At 39.2% G+C, this 22,283-nt stretch overlaps 1 protein-coding gene across 1 annotated transcript in view; it reads right to left on the reverse strand.

Annotated features, from left to right (window-relative positions):
• spock2 (SPARC (osteonectin), cwcv and kazal like domains proteoglycan 2) overlaps positions 1-22,283 on the reverse strand; it is a 56,277-nt gene that overhangs the window by 11,552 nt on the left and 22,442 nt on the right. Inside the window, exons 2-5 of the mRNA XM_037686713.1 lie at positions 16,668-16,676; positions 16,188-16,233; positions 1,762-1,876; positions 1,332-1,437 (exon numbers count right to left, since the gene is read on the reverse strand). Of these exons, the coding sequence (XP_037542641.1) occupies positions 1,332-1,437; positions 1,762-1,876; positions 16,188-16,233; positions 16,668-16,676 (276 nt within the window). The remainder of the gene's footprint in view (positions 1-1,331; positions 1,438-1,761; positions 1,877-16,187; positions 16,234-16,667; positions 16,677-22,283) is intronic.

A 22,283-nucleotide genomic window follows, 5' to 3' on the forward strand; every position in this document is an offset into this window, starting at 1 on the left:
TCCATCCATCCATCCATCCATCCATCCATCCATCCATCCATCCATCTTCTTCCACTTATCCGGGGTCAGGTCGCGGTGGTAGCAGCTTAAGTAGGGAGGCCTAGACTTCCCTCTCCCCAGCCACTTGGACCAGCTCCTCCGGGGGAGTCCCGAGGCGTTCCCAGGCCAGCTGAGAAACATAGTCCCTCCAGCATGTCCAGGGTCTTCCTCTGGGTCTCCTCCCGGTGGGACGTGTCTGGAACACCTCACCAGGGAGGCGTCCAGGAGGCATCCTAACCAGATGCCTGAGCCACCTCAACTGGCTCCTCTCGACGTGGAGAAGCAGCGGCTCTAGTCTGAGTCCCTCCCGGATGACTGAGCTTCTCACCCTATTTCTAAGGGAGAGCCCAGACACCCTGCGGAGAAAACTCATTTCGGCTGCTTGTATCCGAGATCTCGTTCTTTCGGCCCCCCCTCAAAGCTCATGACCATAGATGAGGGTAGGAGCGTAGATTGATCGGTAAATTGAGAGCTTCGCCTTTTGACTCAGCTCTCTCTTCACCACGACAGACCTGTACAGCGCCCGCTTCACTGCAGACACTGCACCTATCCGCCTATTGATCTCACGCTCCATTTTTCCCTCATTCGTGAACAAGACCCCAAGATACTTGAACTCCTCCACTTGGGGCAGGACCTCCTCCCTGACCCGGAGAGGGCACTCTACCCTTTTCCGGCTCAAGACCATGGCCTCAGATTTGGAGGAACTGATCTTCATCCCGGCTGTGTTGCACTCGGCTGCGAACCGCTCCAGCAAAACCTGTAGATCACGACCCGATGAAGCCAATAAGACCACATCCTCTGCAAAAAGCAGAGACGCAATCCTAAGGCCACCAAAACAGATCCCCTCAACACCTTGTCTGCGCCTAGAAATTCTGTCCATAAAAGTTATGAACAGAATCGGTGACAAAGGGCAACCTTGGTGGAGTCCAACTCTCACCGGGAACAAGCCCGACTTACTGCCAGCAATGCGGACCAGGCTCTGACACCAGTCATACAGGGACCTAACAGCCCGTATCAAAGGGCCTGGTACCCCATACTCCCGGAGTACCCCCGACAGGGTTCCCAGAGGGACGCGATTGAACGCCTTCTCAAAGTCCACAAAGCACATGTAGACCAGTTGGGCAAACTCCCACGCACCCTCCAGGACCCTGCTGAGAGTGTAGAGCTGGTCCAGTGTTCCACAACCAGGACGATTTCAGAGCCACTAAATACTGTAAGTAGCCAAAAAAAAAAACCACAACTATATAACATCATTTCCCATCTCCACAGGTATTAATTTGTTTTAGTTGTACCTTTGAGGCATAGTTGTGTCCGTCCGATCCACACACAGGCCCGGTGGACGAGATGGGACAGGGCTGACAGTTTCCATTAGGAGAGTGGAGAGTGGGCTGCTTCAGTCTGTTGGACAGAGAACATCCAAACACTTCAGCCTCATTATGTCCAGCTGAGACAGCCACTGCTGCGATAATTCAGACACAGCAGCTCTAAGCTGAGCATGAGAGCATGACGCAAACAGTCTCCTCCATGTTGTCTGAATACATTAGCTTCTCATTAAACAGCAGGGAGTCAAACCATTCGGATGCACAAACAAGCTTCATTATTCTGGCCTGCAGCGCAACACAATCCTGTCTGACAACCAGTGTAAACTAGCAGCGCTGACCTGGTGTCAGTGACTTAGACAGGGACTTCTGTGTTTGCAGGAGTTAAGCAGTTCTTACTCACCTGTGTTCAAGCTTCTTGCGGTTGACGCACACGGCTCTCTGATAGCCCTGGGCGATACACACCTTGTGTCGGCTGCACTTAACCTTTTGACAAGGGTTCTTGGTGGTGTCTACATCTGGAAAAAAAGACGGAAAATTAGCTGTGCAGTGTATGGAAGCTGGTTTCCACCAATGAAAATAAATAAAACGTCAAATGATATCACAATGCAATGTTTCCATGGCTCCAAAAAATAAAAAATAAAAAATCTATGAATTTATCTGCCAACTATGGCTCTTCTTGACTTTCTCACTATAACCTGAATCTGTCTACATTATTCCCACAGTGCAAACTGATGCTCTTGAATATGTTATAAATATAAATTATGAAGCATTCTGTAATTTGTTAAGGAGCAAATATTTCAGTACTCTACGAAAAAAAAAAAAAAAATTACAAGTCTGTCGACTACAACAATGAAGATTAGAATGTCTCTGAAGTGTTTTGTTTTTGTACATGCACACTTGGGTTAATTAGAGAAGTGCCTATTCAGCATGTTAATGTTCAGTGTTGAGCAGAATGAAGGGACACTTGCTGCAGACAGTAGGAATAAGGGCTTTTCTATGTCCAGAGGATAGTTGTTTAAATTGCTATTTGCACTGTTTCCTACAATCATATGTCCACATGCAGTTGCACTCTGAAAAAACATGTACCCTGAGGTCCAACCGTTGACATTTAGTAGCTTTGCATTGTGCGACTGTTTGTTAAAATGGGTAGCAACTCTATGCATTTTTAAAAACTGCATATACGTACATGTATAATGGTAATTGCAGGAACTTGATAATTAATTGAACCCCTGTGAAAACTAGAGAGAGTGATAGTTAACCGATGTGCAAGTGGCTAAATGTCTTTAAGACCTGCTAGCACCAAAAGTGGCAAAAGTGCACGGAAAATGGATTAAACTTTTAACAAATTTGGGTTCTTTTGTCGTGGAGCAGAAGAACCCCGGGGGCCGAGATGGCGTAGAGGCAGGGCAGCCAACTTGGGATGAGAAAGTCGCAGGCTTGACTTCCCGCCATTCCCACATGTCGTGGTATCCTTGAGCAAGACACCTAATCCCTAACTGCTCCCCGGGCGCCTACATAGCTGCCCACTGCTCCACCTGGGTGTATCCTAGTTGTGATGGGTTAAATGCAGAGAACGAATGCCATCATTGTATGGGAACATACAATGATGACAACATAACACGTATTATAAGAAGAGCTATAACCACAGTATGTCTATATGCAGTGATGTTCTCAGTAACGCAATTTAAACCACAATCTTATCTTAATTGCATTATTTTTATTGTTCTCAATAAATGATCTTAAACAAGCCCAAACTTGAAACTACTTTGAAAGAGAGAGTCTAAGGCAAGACACAGCTGTTACATGTCAATGAAGATCCCTTTGCTCAGCCTGGTGGCTAAAATGCAAAGATTGGTAAAACCAGTACAGCCCAGATCTCAACACTATGCAGCCCCGTGCAAAATGTTGGTATTTTTTGCAGTAAAATACAACTCAGACACTTATTGACAATTGCTGAGCTGTTTTATTTTTTTATTTTTTATAAAATATTAACTAAAATAAAACATATAAAATAATGAAATGCAATGCAAAATCTGCTGACGGCTAATGACGTAGCAACAGGGACGATGGTCCAGTGGCAAACACGGCAGCAAAATGGCTTCCCGTGATCAAGATAGTCAGGAAAAGTACTACAGTAGCAGAAGTTTCAAATATCATATTTATAGATCAATTTTACAGCTATGAGAAGACGAAAATGTGCAGGATTAGTGATCAAAAATTTTTTAGTTTTGTTGTTAGAAATCTGGAACACATTCTCTGTGTTAGACGTTCAATTTAAGGGGCGATTCAAGCTTTATCATAAACACCGTCACCGAAGGAAGACTCATCAGAGGTTTATCAGTCTACAGGGTGTGTCCCTTGGCATATAGATCTAGTTAAAGGGTGAAGGTTGGGATTAAGAAGCAGGTCTGGTTTTAAGGTTCGAGTTAGGAGCATTGTAGATTGATCAATTTGCTTGTTTACGTCAGATTTTTGATCTGTTCAAAAATGAGTCCAAGCTGCCACAATTGTGGTATTTGAAGCTTAGTATTTTATGAGGACCAATGATCTATATGTCTTTTATTTTTTTATTTATTAATCTTTATTTAACCAGGCAAATCCCGTTGTGCATCTTGTGCAAGGGAGGCCTGGGCCTGAAGGCAGCCTAACATGCATGTTTTTGATCTGTGGGAGGAAACCGGAGAACCCGGAGAAAACCCACGCAAGCATGAGAAGAACATGCAAACTCCACACAGAAAGACCCCAGGTCCAACCGGGCATTGAACCCAGGACCTTCTTGCTGTGAGGCAACAGTGCTAACCACTGATCCATCATGCTGCCAACTAGCTTTGAATCTCTAAACATGACTATTTTTTAGATTTTGCTTACAGCAACAGAATATAACATCAATACACGCCTACAAGCAGTATGTTAAATTTATTAATGAGATGTAAACCTCGCCTGAAGGTAATCATACTGTATTCAATAAACAGACGTTTTTTCTTTGAGGGATGTGCTACAGTTTGGCTTCACTGGTCAATTTATTTTATTTGTTAATCTATATTAAGTACTACACTTTAGCTGATGAAAGCTTCTCACAATCTTTAGGTTAAAGCCTTGATGTCTCACTCACGCTGCCTCCATCCATCACACTGTCATCTTGCAGCTAATGCTGGACCGGATGTCAGCACCTCACATGTCTCAGCTATCTGGTCCAAGCAGGCTTCCTGGAATCTGACTTGGATGCGCCTCTCCATTCTGTCTAACTTTTCCAGTGTCTTTATTCATCTACACAATCCATGAGAGCAACAAACAGAACTATGCCTTTTCTGCAGGCTTCATCTACGCACTTGTAAATCCTACTTAAATTCATCTCTTGGTCTCATTGTATGCAGCTTTGTGGCGCTGTAATCATTAAGCAGGCAGGCTTATTATCGTCTCATGTCCCACAGTGAATACTATTAATGCTGCTGATTCTGCAGGATGACTGGAGCGAACCAGCTGATATCTGATTTGAGATGCAAATCCAATCTTAAACATAACAACCCCACTGTCAGGACTGAGCTGCTTGTGTGACTGGAAGAATGACCGCTCTGCTGCTGGACGTTAAAGCCTCGTCCATTTAGACAGTCAACAGTGGAGTCGTGTACTCGGGTTGCCCCTTAACCCAATCGCAGTGTACAAAGTAAAAGATCACTCCCGTCTCCCAGACCTTTCTTCAAGTTTGATTTTTCACTCTTGTCTAATCCATCAGAATCACGTTGCCACTTCTCTCCTAAATTGATACAATTAGAGTCAGCTCCCACAGTGGTTTGGGGGGATGGGTGTTTCCAAACAGCAGAGTCGGAACATTTTTAAACCAGTACTTATGCTAAAAGAAAAGAACAAAAGAACGCAACTATAAAGAAAAGAGTCTTCTAAAAAAAAAAAAACAACAGAAACATTTGTGAAGACATCTTGTTTGCAGCGAGCAGCAACAGTCCTGGCACAGCGTCGTGTTGTGAGTACAGAAGCATAAGGTGGCTGCCTTAAGCCTCATGTTAACTTAACAAGCTTCCACAGATTAAAGCAGTGCCTGCAATGATGACGTTTCCATGGCAACCGGCTCTCAGTGGTCCGGGAATCATTTCTTGGTTGACTGTGATTTGCAGTTCCATCTGAAGCTTCTCAGAACTCTCCCTCTCTCTCTCTCGCTCACTCCCTGTACTTTCAACCCCCCCCCCCCCCCCCTTGTCCAACTGCGTTTGCAAATCGACATTTCTATCACGTTTTTTTTTTGTTGCATTCCTTCATCCTCTCCTTCTGCATCTTCAGACCAATCGCCTTTGTCCCCCTTCTTACTCTTCTTGTTGTTTGCTTATAATTTCCCTCAATCACTTCCTCTTTATCATTTTAATACCTAAAAGCATAGACTTTCATTTTTACTTCCTCTAAGTCTTTTTTTTTTCAGTGAAAAACATTTGCCTGCAGCAGCAGCCACTCCTAATTAAACTTCATACAGTCCAGATTTGTGAAGGTTCATCTGAAAGAGGACCGTAGAAGCAGAGCTCAGACCACAGCTTCATCATCAGACCTTTTATCTATTGACTCACTCAGCCTCTAATGTCATCACTGATTCTGTATTTAGTTTTCTTAGTAATACCAAAGTGGGTCGTGGCTCTAAAAATTGGACGAAGTAGTAAATGATTGGTGCTAAATAACTTAATAGACTTTGGGTTTTTTATGTTTGAAACAGCTAAAATTAAAGGTCAAGCTCTCTGAAGAAATGCATATGATCTTTCATCTACGAGTTTTAGTTAAATCCTCATACGCTGAGAAATGATGGAGTTGCAGCCATTTTGGTCAAACCTTGAAAATAATGCTCAGAGTATGCGTTATGAACAACTCAGCTTCTACCACACCAAATTCTGATGTAATACCGTATTTTTCGGACTATAAGGCGCACCGGATTATAAGGCGCATTAAGCGAAACAAAACAGTCAGATAAGCCCAACTTTATTCAGCTCATTCACAATAACGCTCCACATTGTTCAGTTGTACCACATAAAGACAGTGTCTTTATGTGTCTTTATGCTCACTGTCGATTTTTGATAAAATTAAAGGATTTTAAGTGCACCTTATAGTGCGCCAGGTTTTACCACATACGGTAAATGCAAACTTGGCTTGATTAAAGTCATTTTTGTGTTTAACAGTCCATTAAGGTGGTTATCCTGATTTGGAATTATTTAATGTACATCTAATGGTTATTTCCTACCCGTTTCATTAAATTCTGTGCAGTGGTTTCAGAGATTTTTTGATAATGGACAGACACATGAACACATTTACAGAGACATAGGGAAAACATTATCATCCACCTTTGCCTTTAGGTATGACGGAGCTTTAGGGCCACGCAAAAAAAACAACAAAAAAAAAACCATTGACACGCTAAGAAAAAAAAATTAAAAGCCATAAAATTACGAGAATAACGTAGAATAAAGTCTTAATATTACGAGAATAAAGTCATACGATCCTTTTTTTTTGTTTACAACTGTCATTCTACGAGTCGGCTCCATGACGCGACCTGTCAATCAATCCAGTAGGCGTGTCAGCAAAAGACCAATCCGATGCTAAATGAGTCGTAATATTAGCCGAACTCCGACACGGTAAAACAGGGTTTACTGCATTTTAACTGTGGTACAATGAAGAATGTTAAACTTTACTGTTATTGACGCTCTTACTCATAACGTGTTTCAATACTGCCACTTACTGTTGTGTTGTGTACAACTTTATTTTCATAATTCTACGACTTTATTCTTGTAATTTTATGGCTTTTATTGTTTTTATTTTTAGCATGGCAATGTAATTTTTATTTTATTTTATTTTTTTAACGTGGCCCTAAAGCTCCGTTGTATTTAGGAGACTGTTTTGGAAAGCTTTGTTTGACATACAAGGGGGAGATGACTAGAGTTGGTGGCGATCCTGAATACCGTCACAAAATAAAAATGTTTGTAGTCAGACAATACAGAACAGTAAGCGGTGACGGAAGACACACTTTGGGAGTGTGAAAAGGGCAGTCCAAGTCGGTGTGTTTACAGAAGCTCAGAACTGTAGCAAGATAAAGGATAATGGATTGGTTGAATATTACAAAGTGGAAACAGCAAAAGTGGATAGATGTTTTCCAAGAAAAATGAAGGAGCTGTTGATTTGCCTTTAGCTCCTTAGGTGACTTTGGCGACACAGACTTCCATTAAGTGTCTGTACATTTGGGCTACAAGTCCCCTTTATCTAACAATATCCTCAAGAGGTGTTAAACTGCAAACATCAGAGTGTGGACTCAGCGTGTTTTCCCAACTCCTTACTGTCTGCCATTGATTTAAAGCCAATGATTTACCACAAAATGTCTATTCACCATAACTCTGGCTCTTAATGGCTTCTAAATGTACCAGTTTTTACTGGAAACTAGAAAAGATATTTTATGGGAGCCTATACATGAGCTTCTAAGCATCGCTCTCAGTGTGTAAGCTTGTTTGTTCTTACAAGTCCAAATTACAAGAGGTAGCTGGCCAGCAGTGTTGACTGTCTTAACAGCCAAGTGATTCAATCAGTAGCTAGATTGATGAATCAACTGCAGGAATCAACAGCAAATTATCCAGATGCCTCCCTCACTCAGTGCTGTGCTGATTTAAGAGTAGTCAGCCGTGGCAGGGCCTAAATGCAAATTCACACCTCGGCCGTTTGTCGGCATCGACGCCCCGTGTTAGGAGTGTTGACAGTTCTGAAGCTTTGACTTCCTCTGCTCGGATGTGCAGCGGTGTGAGCTGCCTGGCTGAGAAATGACGCCTGCAGGCTCAGAGCTTCAGACTAAAAACATCACACTGATTTAGAGATGCATCAGAGGAATAAATCTCTTTTCACTTCTCTGCTTCATTAGGCCACTCATAAGGGAAGGCAGATCAATGATGGGAGGAAGAGCACTCGCGCTGAAAGAGAAAAAGGTTTCAAACTATAAAATAAAAATAGAAATGCTTCTTATCTAAAACACAGCCTTGAGCCTAAACATTGTACTCAACAGAATTTGGTTGTGAAACCCAACAATTGGTGAATAATTTATTTCCCACTGCTAGCCAAACATATCAGTATGGTCTTAATAAGCAAATAATAATAATAATAATAAAAGGTTTAAAGGAATAGTCTGGTCAATTTTAGGTGATATTCTCCCAGATTATTAATTAGTAATCATTAGTCTGTATTTTATCAGTCGTAGTGTACAGAGTATGAAGAAAAGGTCTATCTACCTCCAGGCTAGGCTAACTGTTAGCCAAACAAGATATTTTATATTGTTTTTCCAACTTATAAAATAAGTTTTTTCTTAAAAACAACATACAGGGATAAAATAACATTACATTAGCTATCATTAAACCTCTACACTCGTGTATGACTCGGCTTATGCATACATACGTACTCTGTTTCAGTGCGCCTGTGCTCAGCACACAAACATTAGCAAAATAACTGGATTGTTGTTCCGTAGAGAAAACTGCAAAACAACTAAACAAACGGTGTCATACAAAAGAGCAGATGTTAACCATTAGTATGTTTTTCCACACAGACATGTTGTTTTTGAGAAAGATTAGTTTTATAGGACTGAAAAACAATACAAACCGAGCCCTTTGGCAAGCTATTAGCCTTGCCTGGAAATAGACTTTTGCCCTTCACACTCCATACTCTAACTGATGAGGTACTAACTATATAAAACTAATAGACAGAACACGGCTTCGAAAAGAACAACGCTCAAATTCTACAATATCTAACATGGAAACAAGTAAAAAAAAACATTTCTTTTGCACCAACAAATGCACAGATTACACACATTTATATTGATGGCATGCCATTTGTTGCACAATTTACTATATGCCGTAATTGAAATCATTGTACAAGCTGACATACTGTATTTTGTGCCGGGGTATTTTAAACATTTAATATTATTTTATTATTGCTGCATCTTTATTGTGAAGACATTAACCAAAATTGCCCAACTGTTAAATCTTCTACTGCAAAAGTGCTTTAAAAGTCAGAACCACAAACAGGAAATTAATACAAAATGAATGCAATAAATTATGTCAGTGCTTTATTTTTCGTTCATTCATTCAACCTTTATTAATACAGGTTAGTTCCCATTGAGCCTTGAGGACTCATTTACAAGAGAGACCTGCTACAGACAAAAGTAGATAAGGAAAAGAGAAAACACAAGGAATGGGGAGGTAAAAAAAAAAAAGTATCTCGCATTATATGTCCTGGCCGGGTCACAGTGTGAAAGTTGCAAAAAAAAGACTTTGTACATAAACAGCAACATACTAATAACATCATAATACATTTATGGATGAGGAGGCCGATAAAGGCAGTGAGTTGTCCATGTACACTGACAGAAAATTCCATAGTCCTTATAAGTGATGGCACAGTGTCTATCAGCTGGCTCAGCTCTGATACAGGTCCACAGATGTCCTTGGGAAGGGAGCAGGTGTGTGTGTGTGTTGTTCACATAACATCCAGGAGAAATTTTAGATAGTTGGCCTATTCAAGGCCAAGCGGGGAAGCCAGATTCAGAAAACAAGATTTGTTCTGGGACAGGCCGACTCTGCTAGATTTTTTTTGTCTGCCTTCACAGTTCTGCTTTTTTGTGTTTTTTTTGTGGACACTCCACCGGGCCGTGCTTGTAGTCTTCTCCAAGGTCGAATCATTCACACCAGTGAGTTCCAGGAGCCATGAGTGGCCTGTGATTCTAATCTTGTCCAGTTTATGGTTTAGCTCACAAAACATCTTGAGTCTGAGAGCTCAAAGCACGACACATTCCTTCACACAAGGCAGGCAGCCTCACAAGTGCCAGAACCGCTGCCCACGCCTTCCAAATTTGTCGAGTGGCTTTAAGAATCTGTTGGACTCCTGGCAAGGACTAATGCAGACATGTTCCTGTTTTTAGTTTTCTACATTCACCTTATAATCTAGCTTTTTTTGTTACTTCCACTGCCCCCAGAAATCCATAGTGTATTCAGCTGCGAGTGTCCCTTCAGGGGCATGAGGGCTCTCCTTTTTCTTCTCTTCTCGTCGAGAAAATTTTATCAATTGCATTGAGAGACCAGCTGACCAGATCCATAATTTACAATTTGGAAGATATGTATGGAGAGGCTCTGAAAAAGATTCACAGGACAAGAGAGCAGACACAGGAGGGAGGCAGGAGCGAGTGGAGAAGCGTCCGTCTTCGGCAAGAGCAAGCAGGAAGTTATTATTAAACTTGTTATAAAACTTCTTATGTGCAGCTGTTGAACAGAACATCCTAATTAGTCAAATGATTTCTGAAAGGCTCTTCTAATTTTTATTTTATTTTTATTAGTTTCCTTCCTTAGATAGATAACGTGACTAACTGGCATTATGTATGTGAATGTTTTTGTTCACTGCCCTGAGGCAACTTCTGTTGCGACTGAATCCTATATAAATAAACTGAATTTAATTGATTTTAGCCTTTATTTATACAGGTAGTCTCAATGAGTCATGAGGACTCATGTTCAAGAGAGACCTGTTTGGGAGCAGATGGGGGAGGTTAAGGGCCTTGCTCAAGGGCTCAGAGTGGGGCAATTGAGGGTGGAGGCAGGTGTGGGTGTTTCACCTTTTCAACCCACATTTTAATGAACACACCATGTTTGAAAACCTTTAAAAATTGAATTGGTGCCGTTTATTTTATTTTTTTCCCACAACCACGATGACTGCAGGAAACATGAGGGAAGACAAGCTTTATTTACATACAGTACACCGACAAGACAGTTTTGTAGCTTCAATTGTTTTACATACATTTTACATAATATTTTATATGAGCATTATTTAAGTAATATTAAATTAATCAGGGGTTGATAAACAATCTGCCTTACCTTTAACAAAAAGCATAAATCTATACATTAAACCTTTCCTGGTCTGCTTTGGGGTGTGCAGGTGTGTTTTCTTCAAAAAGTATCTAAACCCCTCAAACATAAATCTACATCTATATTATATTAAAAGTCAACTGCTTACTGTGGAAAAACAGCTAGTACAATAATCTACTACTCAGAAAAAAAGAGATAAAACACTCCTTCTAACACAAGTTAAATGATGAGAGAACAGCTTCACTATCATGATCCAAGCAGAGAATTTTCCTTCAGTGTCTTGTATTCCTTTCAAAAAAAATAAAGTGTTTTAGAGCTGTATCTGATGTGTGTGCATGTTTGTGCACGTAAATCTGTTGGAGCGAGCAAAGTTCTAGGTTTTGCATCGCTGAACAAATCACAGCTCTGACAAAGAGAGGGGGATAAGATCTGACGTCACACCGGTCTGTGTTTCTTAAGATTGGGAACTTTAAACCGTTTAAACAGCTCCATGTTGGTTTTTACTCTTTTTTTTTTTTCCCCTCTTTCTTTTGTCTCAGTTGCTATTGTCTAAGGGCAGCACTCATTGGTTTCCTTTAGGCAGTGATGTTAAAATTGGATTTGCGCAGCACGTTTGGAGCTCATCTTGCTTGGGCCATCACAAATAACAAATAACACACAACACGTGAGTATAGGATAAGAAACAAAAAAACCATGAATGAAGTTACTTGCAGGACACAAAGCCAATAATGAGTAGAGATTGTCCTGCTGTAACACAGCATTAGCAGTCAGTTAACATAGAAGTTCACTAGAATGGGCACTTTTCTCACAACTTTGAAATGCTTAAGCTTTATATAACATAAATTCTGCTTTTCAACTTAAATAATAATCAATCCATGAAATTAACCACCTTTGTTGAAGTTTAGGTTTTGATATGACAATTAAACATTGGGTTCCTTGACTGATTTGGATTCTTTTACTTAGACATGTACGGTCTCCTGCCGTGCTTCCAGTAGCTAAAGATGGCACAAAGCTCCAGCCGAAGGGCAGCCTGAATTCTCTTTTCCTTATCATTGTGCTGTGGTTGGCTATCCCTGTGTGTTTCCAAATCAGTGGATCGATCACCTTAATCCATCTGGAAAAGACACATTTTGGGGAAACTAGACAACCTGGCTGGGAATTGTATGTTTTTATCAGTCACTTACTGATCACAGAAGTCCGTCTAACTATCTGAGCCCTTTGTTGTCTCACTTACCAGACTCAAGATGTTTTTGTGAATATTGTTTTTCTAAATGACCTCAGCATTTTTTTTTTTTTTTACAGATAAACAAGACCTATTTTAATTTCCATTAGAATCCAATCTATTCATAACAACTTCCTTTCATCCCCACACTCCACAGTGTTCATATGCTCTTCAGCTTGGCAGGAAAAATGATGACGCCAGGAGCTTAACACTAAATCAAAGCATATTAGCTCCCACCCTCTCTTCTCATGCCTTTACCTCTCGGTCTGTCCTTTTATGAGAAGCCATAATTAATCCTTCATTAAGCACTTGGAAATTGCGTTAATGCACTCCGCCACTCAGCTGACTTCGTTTAAGCTGCAAATCAAACGACCACGGTTGGGACTACGACTCAGTGCCATGACTTAATCTGGCAGAGGCTCAATTAGGGCTGCAGTTGCAGAAGAAGTCAAGGACGAGACCTCGGCTGTCCAAGGCCTGAGCACATGGCTCCAGGTCCAGTGTATCCAAAAGAAAGAGGAGGCAACAGAGGAGGTGCTCATGGTTTGAGGTTCAACCAGTGGGAACATAAGGAAAATGCTCTGTATTGAAGCTCTTGTGATAATGCTGGGTGTAAAACACATGTATTTTAGCATTTTTCTTTTGGCCCCTTTGTTTGTGTTTCCATTTATGCTTTAATTCCAATTTATACGCCTGCAAAACCAAACCATCACCCAGGCAAGTAGATTACAACACGTTTTTAAGAGGTGTCATGACACAATCTTAGTTTCGATCCATGAAACTTTTTGTCTTGTGTTATGTTATTCTTTTCAAATTGAATAGAATTCAAAATCTTACTTCTAACCTACAAAGCCCTCAACAACCTAGCTCCATCTTATATTCAATACCTTTTTGTCCCATATTTTCGTAACAGAGCACTTCGCCCTCAGACTGCAGGTTTACTTGTGGTTCCTAGAGTTTCTAAGATCAGAATGGGAGGAAGATCTTTCAGTTATCAGGCTCCTCTCTTGTGGAACCAACTTCCAGTTTCTGTCTGTAAGGCTGACACATTGTCCAGTTTTAAGACTGGGCTCAAGACTTTCCTTTTTGATAAATCCTATAGTTAGGGTCGACTTCTTATGCTGCCATAGGCTTAGACTACTGGAGGACAAATTGACCTCATCTCTTAAAATTAATTGTTATAAATTAATAGTTTTCATTTGAATTTATTTCTATCTTAACATGTGATTCTCGACCTGCCATTGTGTATCTGTTCCTCCTTCCTGTTCCTCTTAAATCCAGCCGGTTAAAGCAGATGGCTGCTTGTCCTGAACCTGGTTCTGCTAGATGTTTCTTCCTCATGAGGGAGTTTTTCCTTTCCACTGTCGCCTTCATGCTTTCTCAAAACGAGAGTCTGTGATGGAGTTAAATTCAAAGCGGTCTGCTCCTCAGATAAATGTTAAACTATTATTTTTATATATATGAATGTTTCTGTTCAGTGCCCTGAGAAGACTTCTGTTGTGACTTGGCGCTATATAAATAAACTGAATTGAATTAAAATTGAAATCGAAATTTGTATCATGCCTTCATTAGAAGCAATAAAGTTGTCAACTGAAATATATTATGGTATGATGAAGTAGTTTAGATTTGGGGCTGTAAATGATTTAGTTTAATTAAATTTTTAATTAGGACCCTCTAAAATATTTCTCAGAACAAGATATTAAAATATGAATAACGCACATGTAATCTCTTAGTGGCGTTAACGCTGAGGTTACACGGGTTCTCACGGGAGAACAGTAAGTGTTGCATCAGGTCAAATTCTTGGTTTCTGGGTGTTTGTCTGCAGAGAAAAGAAAAAACAATGTGTTGATATTTTTACCTTCATCTGTTCATTGGAAAAGTAGAGAGTGATTTAAATCTGTGTTAGAAAGAGACTTGGCACTGCCGGTCTTGTCGTTTCTCTCTCATTAGTTTCCCTTTAAAGCTTGTGTCATTTTTCTCATTTGTTGTCTGTGCAATTTACTTTTCAGTCCCTTCATGTTTGTGTTCCCTCTTGAGTCTACTACTGCTTTTTCATTGAGTTAATATTTTTTGGTACTATATGTCAGCTCAGTGCTGGACAAAGCCTCCATGGGGCCCTAAGCGAAATTTGGTTTGGGGCCCTCTGTTTCTGCTAATAATGTGGATTACTGCAATCAACAGACAGATGATCAGATCATTCACCCTTGTAACATAAAATCACTGCAACTCTGACAGCCCTGTTCACATGATCTTATATGTATACATGTGGTACTAAAAGTAACAAAGGAAAAAAAAACACACCAGTACGCATTTTACAGCAAAAGTTTCATCTAGTTTATTATCTTTGGTGCCAAAGAACTGCAACAGTAAAGTTCAAAATAATTTGTAGTGCAAGATCAACAATAAACAACAGATAATATAACTTAGATGCATAAAAATAAATTAAACTGCAAAAACAGACAAAATAAAATAAAAATATCAAGGAAAATGATCTGCATTTGTTCATTTACATTTAAATAACGCAAATGAACAATCACTTGAAACTAGGCCTGTCGGAATAAACAATAAATCAATTAATCACATGATAAATGAAAATTATTGACCTCATTATCATTTATCGGCTTTATCGTTTCTTCATGTCTCTCTCTTTCTACTGAAGACACTGGATGACAAAAGGCTCAACTCCGGTGCTCTTCACTGACCCCTCCCTTTCTCTTTTCTCTTTAAAATCCGTTTTAACCGTCCAAAATCGCGTTTTTGGATCGTTAAAAGCAGCTAAGCTGAGAAGCTAAGCTACGAGCTAAGCTAACAGGCTGACCTCAGGGGAAAAACCCTCCGTCTTGTCGAAGCTCCAAAATTCACGGTTGAAACCCGTGCCTTTGTGTAAAAAGTTTGTCTCTGCAAAAAGAAGCAGAGAACTTGTTTACTGATTTTTTTTTAATTAAAAGCTTTGTGTGACAAATGCTATGCTAAAGAGCTCAAACCACACCGAGCATCCACCATTTTGAGAACCAAAGAGAGACAGCCCATGTCAAGTCAAGGGGCCTCCCTCCCATTTTTCTTAAAGAAACGCTGCTCACTCCCTCACTATCCATCCTTCGGTTCAAACAGTCTTATGCTGTCATCTAGTCATCAAAAAAAGGTTCTACACACAAATCAAATTAACAACCATTTCTTCTTAAATTTGACAATAATTACAAATTATTGTCAAATTTCAAATAATATTATCATTTATCGCAATAATTTCGGAGACAATTAATCACCCAGCAAAATTTGTTATCGTGACAGGCCTACTTGAAACCATGTAAAATTGTTAAAAAAAATAATCTAAAGTTAAGTAATTAGTTCTTAAAAGTATGTAAATGTATGCAACAATTTGAAAAACTGAACTTAAAATATTAAACAACCTTTACTCACACATTTGACCCATTTATGCTACTTCTTCCTTCAATACTTCACAAAATTCCTAAAACGTGTGCTTCCACTTAGGGTGCACCCTAGTGGCCCTGGAGCCCTAAGCAGCCGCTGCTTATGCCTTGCATGGGTCAGCCCTGCATCAGTTTTTTGTTTTCTTGTTTTAACAAATTATTTAATTTTGTTTTACCTTCGACTCTCTGAGTTTTGGTTCTGCACTTTGGGTTCCACTTTTCCACTAAACATGAGAAATCCCTTGCTAACTGTTAGCTGTCATGGATTTAGCCAGCCACATGGTGTGAACAAAGAAAGTGTGAAACTTACTGTCATTAGAGCCTTGATCTTCATCCCAGGAACGCACATAATCATCCTGCAGAAACACGTAAAATAAATCTGTTAACTGCAGCTGCAGAGAATAAGGAGTGCACAGTGCTGCTGCTGGTCTCACAGACAGTGGAACATATGAGCACCATCACATCGGAGAACGTGATTTAAATTCTCGCAGAACACTGAAAATAATGGCGTGATTAGTGAGTATCAGTGGGAACAGATAGGTCTTCTTTGTTCTGCACATTCTGTATGGAAATTAACCTGACGAATGTGCAATAAGACATACGCACGGAGTTGGTGGTGACACGTCTTTTAAGTGCGCTGCTTTTTATCCCCCGTTTAATTAGCCCATTATTCGCCCTAATTAAGTTGCAGGCGATGAGTATAGAAGAAAGTGTGCATGAACGGATGAGGAAATGGGTCGTAAATGAAAAAGACATCATACAAAAGGCGGATAGAGGAGAAAGAACTGACCTCAACCTCCTGGAGAAATGACAGCAAAAAGAGAGAAAAGAGTCAATATTAGTGGAAAGGAAAAGTGTAATTACACACACAAAAAACTGTATTCACTTATATTGTACAGCACAAGAAAGGCTTTATTTTTACATAAACGTTTGTAAGAAAGTAGATATTTTCTTTACATCATTTGTAGTTATAATTAAATGTTTAAAACCTGAATTTAATCAAATCATACTCTACATATTTTGTTCAATACAAATAGTGACGGGAAGAAAAATGGCATTTCCCAATAAAATATACAAACAAACTACTGGTACATCATTTTGGACAAAAAACTTATACGTTTTTTATAGAATCTATTGCTCTTAGAAATAAAACCGTTAAGAAATTTTAGTTTTAAGATGCTCCTTAACCTTTTTGTGTTCATTTCTTGCTTCTTGTTTAAAGATAACTACCCCAAATAAACCTGACTATAAATCCCTGATAATTCATCCTTCATCACAATGTGCATTGAAAGATCTTATATTTTTATGGACAAAACCATTTTTAATCCCGTTTGGATTTTATGGACTGTCAGTCTCACTGAGCTGAGCTCATATGACAACACATTAAAAGAATAAGATGTAATTATAATTAATACGATCATTTATGGATTATTTTAACAATAACAAGTTTAGGAACGAGACATGATGTTCATGTGCAAATTCATAAAGCCCATTTGTTTTAAAATTATTTACATATTTTGATAGTGTCTCAGATAAATGTCCTTTTTGTGTGTTCTCACAGTTAGAGCCGTTAGTTTTATTGGTGAAAAAAGGACAAATGTTCAAAATGTAAGTATCGTAATTTCAGCCGTACACGTCGCACTGCCGTATAAGTTGCATCAGTCCAAAACAACCATAAATATGCTGCTTAGCCGTAGACGTCACATCTTTTATGCATCACCACTGACAGGTCGTGTTTGTTATGTGTCACCTCTGACCACCTGGAAACGTGGCAGGTGTTGTGCCAAAAATCGATTGGCTGCCAAATGGTGGCTGCGGGAACGTGCACGGGAGGACTTTAACAAGAATTTAACAAGATTAACACTTAAAAACAATTATTTTGTTTGCCTAAAATACTAGCAAAGGTGTGTCTCAGTTGAACGTTTCCTTAATAAATGCACTTTAATGGTCAAATCAGCTGCATTTCAAAAGCCAAATCGCGGCTGCGGGACCGCGCAGAGGGATGACTCTCTGTGCATTTCTTCAAAATTTAACAAGAACACCTACAAACAATTATTTATTTTCTCAATGTCATAGTAATGGTGTGTCTCAGTTGAACTTTTCCTTAATAAATTCACTTTAATGGTCAAATTAGCTGCATTTCGCCTAGGCGGCGCAGTGAAATGCAGCTGATTTGATGTAATAATGTAATAATGTAATAATGTAATGTATCATTTAATTATTAAATACATCATTAAATCATTACATACACAATTAAATTATTAAATACACAATTAAATTATTAAATACACAATGAAATGACTTATTTCATGATTTATTTATTTGTCACATTCCATCCTCCATTTTTGTGACAAGCCAAGTGTCTCATTAATAGCCACTTTTATCTATTAATGAGGCACTTTTTTTTTATTTAGAAATTTATTCATTTCATTAAAAACAAAATAACTGCATACAATAGAAAACAAAAAAATATATATACTATCAAAAAATAAAATGAAAGGCAGCAGAAGAAGAATAAATCTTATGATATCTGCCCTTTTTTTTCCCCAGAGTATATTCAAACAAAAGTATTTTACAAAACAACAAAGCTAAATAAAAACAATATCAACTCAAACAACAATTTGTATAGATACATATTATACTTTTCCATATTCCTTCAGAAAATAAACTTTTATCATTTTCTTGAATATGTACATAGATCTGGCAGTTTTAACATCATCCTTCAGACCATTCCACATTCCTATTCCTTGAATTATAGTAGACCGCTCCTTCAAACTGGTACGAAACCAACGCTTCACAAACATCTCTATCCCCCTGAGATAATAACCACTCTCCCTTTTAACAAAATTTACTTGGATATTTGAAGGCAGTATGTTTTTGTGCACCTCATATATAAACAGTAAAATATTATATTCAACCAAGTCATATAATTTTAATATCTTCAGTTGATAAAACAATGTATTTGATGGATATCTATAATCTTTTCTAGAGATAAATCTTACAGCTCCTTTCTGTAAAATAAAAATAGAATTTATAATTGTTTTACATGCTTTACCCCAGACTTCAATACAGTAAATTAAGTGTGGGACAATTATTGCATTATACAACATAAACAGTGCTTTATCGTTGAGTAACTCCCTTACTTTGCACAATACTGCCATAAATTTATATATTTTTTGTTTTAAAATTATTTATGTGAGGTTTCCATGTCAGTTTTTCATCAATGATGACACCCAGAAACTTCACCTCACTGACTCTACACATCTCAACACCATCGACTCTAAATGAGCATCGACAGTTCTCTTATTGTATCATGTAATTTGTTTTATCCAAATTTAATGATAATTTGTTTAGTTGAAACCAATTTTGTATTTTTACAAATTCTGTCTGTACCAACTCCAACATTCGTTCTATATCTTTACCCGAACAAAGAAATGTAGTATCATCTGCAAATAAAACACATCTAAACAGTCCTGACACATTAACCAGCTCATTTATATATAAAATAAATAACTTAGGTCCAAGTACAGAACCTTGAGGCACTCCACATGTGATGTTGCAAAGTTCAGATCTTACATCATTTATTTGAACAAACTGTTTCCTTTCTTCTTAATAACTGGATACCCACTGTAATGCTAGCCCTCTAATACCATTTGACTTGGCTTGCCATATTACTCGGCTGAAAATGGCAGTGTTCAATATTTTCCATGTCAGAATGAATGAAATCGTCAGATCTCAGCCAAAAACTGGGTTATAACTATGGGGGGAAAATGTCACTTCACTGTATAAGTGGCAGGGCATGCTAATTTATGCAAAAAGGTGTGACTTATACAGCGAAAAGTACAGTATACGATTAACACTGTGATAAGAGGGCCAAGTTATATCCCCGTATCCTCCTTCTTCAGCTCTTGATCTTTCCACATCAGTTGTCTTTTGGTTTGGATCAAGCTCCTTGGTGTTTTCAACTTCTAACTTTTTCTCCTCTAGAACAGTTTTCATGTCAGGTCCTTGACCTCATTCCTTGTGAACAGTGTCATGCATGATTCAAGATCCTCAATAGCCGTACATCGTCGTGTGCTCCAAAATAAAATGTGAGCAAGGCTTCAGAAACCTGGAGCTGCGAGAAAAATATTTTTATATCATTAAAACTCTGGGGGACAAAGGGTGCAACAAAACTGAATCGTTAAATTGACTGAAAAATATATATTAACAAAACTTATTTAGTTTGTTTATTTAACATGTGAGGACAAAATAGTCAAATCTCCTGTAAATCAAACCAAATAGCTGTTTTTAGCTGTTTTTACACTGCAAAAGGATAAAATTGGAATAAATGTAGAAAAATTGGAGGAAAATCTTACACTGACTGTTCAGAATCCCCCTCCAAGCCTCAAAAACCCAATAAAGTCGACACATTTGATTAGATTGGCTCTGGGTATAAAATAATCTGACAGGAGATGGAGCATCTTTTGGAGCATAATGCTCTGCCTGATATAATAAAGACGAGTCATTTGATGATATTTAATGTTAACCGCCACTCTTTATTTGCGATGACTCATCATCAGAGTAAACATTTACGGTAAAGGAAGCTAGTTCCTCAGAAGGTGATAAATCCACCAAACATTTGATACAAGCAGCCCTCGTGAAGGCGAGGACCTTCGTTTTTGACCCTCGCGGTTTTATTTCGCAGAGAGGTAAATATTGTCTTCACAGGCGAGGACGTCACTGTCGGAACTGATTTTCCCCGTTCTCGCTGCGGCGCCGAGCTCATCTCAGCTCCCCTGTGACCGAGGAGGACACTTCAAGTAAACTGCCCTGAACGCTGGGCCTCGTGAGCGATTGTTGGTTGTGTAGTTCAACCTTGTTGAGCCTGATGGAGTCACGCATTAGCGCGGTGAGACCTCAAAGAGTTTATGACCTGGCCGTTAATCTGATGCCTCCCATGTCTCCGTTTATTGATGCCGCCGCTCCTGCATTATTTAGCAGCCTTTCTGTATTTGTGCTCCTGCCACGGCAGATAAGGAAACCGTCCTGCTGCGCTGACACGACCGAAAATCGATGATTTTATAAAAGAGGGGCTGCAGAAAATGTATTCGGAGGGGAAATAAATTCTCCTGAGCGAGTGAGAATAAAACATGGAGCGAGGCGACAGGGCTGAGAAACAGAGGAGGAAGGTTGCATCACTTGAATATACTCACAGACCATGCCGGCGATAAGGCAGCTGGTTTTAACACAGATGTGATTAAAGGAAGCAGGCTGAGAGATGAAAACACTTGAGCTCTGTGATCAAACTGATAACATCAAAAAGGACGCCTCTGTTTCAAACAGAGCGGGGACGTTCATAACAAAGATGGCAGAGCGTTCACCAAAGTGACACAACACGGAGTGACGGATCACGACCCCTCAGATCTGTTAGGGGAGAATCCCAACTTCTGTGCTGGAAAAGCTCATCTCAGGAGGAACTGTGCAGCTACTAAAAGAGAACTGAGAAAGACAGTTTGGTCACTTGGTTGGAGAATATAAAATAAAACGAACAAACAGGAAAGTGGATGAAACGAGCGCCTATTTGACAAATGAACTGTGTGGCTGACAGGCATTTCTAAATGTCAGCTGCACTCAGTGGGGTTATCCAGAGGGGTTTGTCCATGATGGCTGCAGAGTGCATCAATGCGTCATCACTAACAAAGGACGCAGCGAAAACACTCGCCCATGCAAGTCGGTGAGAGCTGCAGGACGGGTCACACTCAACCTTTTCTCACAATTACCGTTAATCTCGTCCTTCAGGGACTTTATCAAACCTGATAAATCTCACAGAGCAACAACACAATGGGGATTATACAATGTACACAGGAATAAAAAAATATCATCCACACTTATTTATTTTTGTGTTTCACTGAGGTAAAAAAAAAATAACATTGACAGGGATCTTAACCTGCAAATATGTTAACGTTTAGACTCCAGCTACAATAATCTGGATTTTTTTTTCTTTATTTGTCCAAATGTATTCCAACAATAATGCTCAATCCATTTCAAATAAAGGGTTGGTTGGTTTGTATAAGCAGCATCCATAGGAACATGCTGTGCTCAGGGTGGCCAGAACATTTCAGTCAGAGTCAGAGTTTCTTTATTGTCATTCGCACCTCATGTGGTACATGTGGTGGAGCGAAATTATGTACACAGGGTCCCAGTTACATCCAACAATAAAATGTATAAGAAAAACAGTAATAACATTTAAGATATGAACTAAGAAAAACATCAATTAAATATACACTAAGTACTCATAACATAAAAACATTGAACATCAGCACAAACATGAACATGAGTCTGTGTGAGCGGATGTGCACGCATGAACACATCAACACTGAAACAGATCAGCAGCAACATGAAACAGATCAGCAGCAACATGAAA

Source organism: Nematolebias whitei, chromosome 1, assembly GCF_014905685.2.
Source record: "Nematolebias whitei isolate Nwh7 chromosome 1, NemWhi1, whole genome shotgun sequence".
NCBI lineage: Eukaryota > Metazoa > Chordata > Actinopteri > Cyprinodontiformes > Rivulidae > Nematolebias > Nematolebias whitei.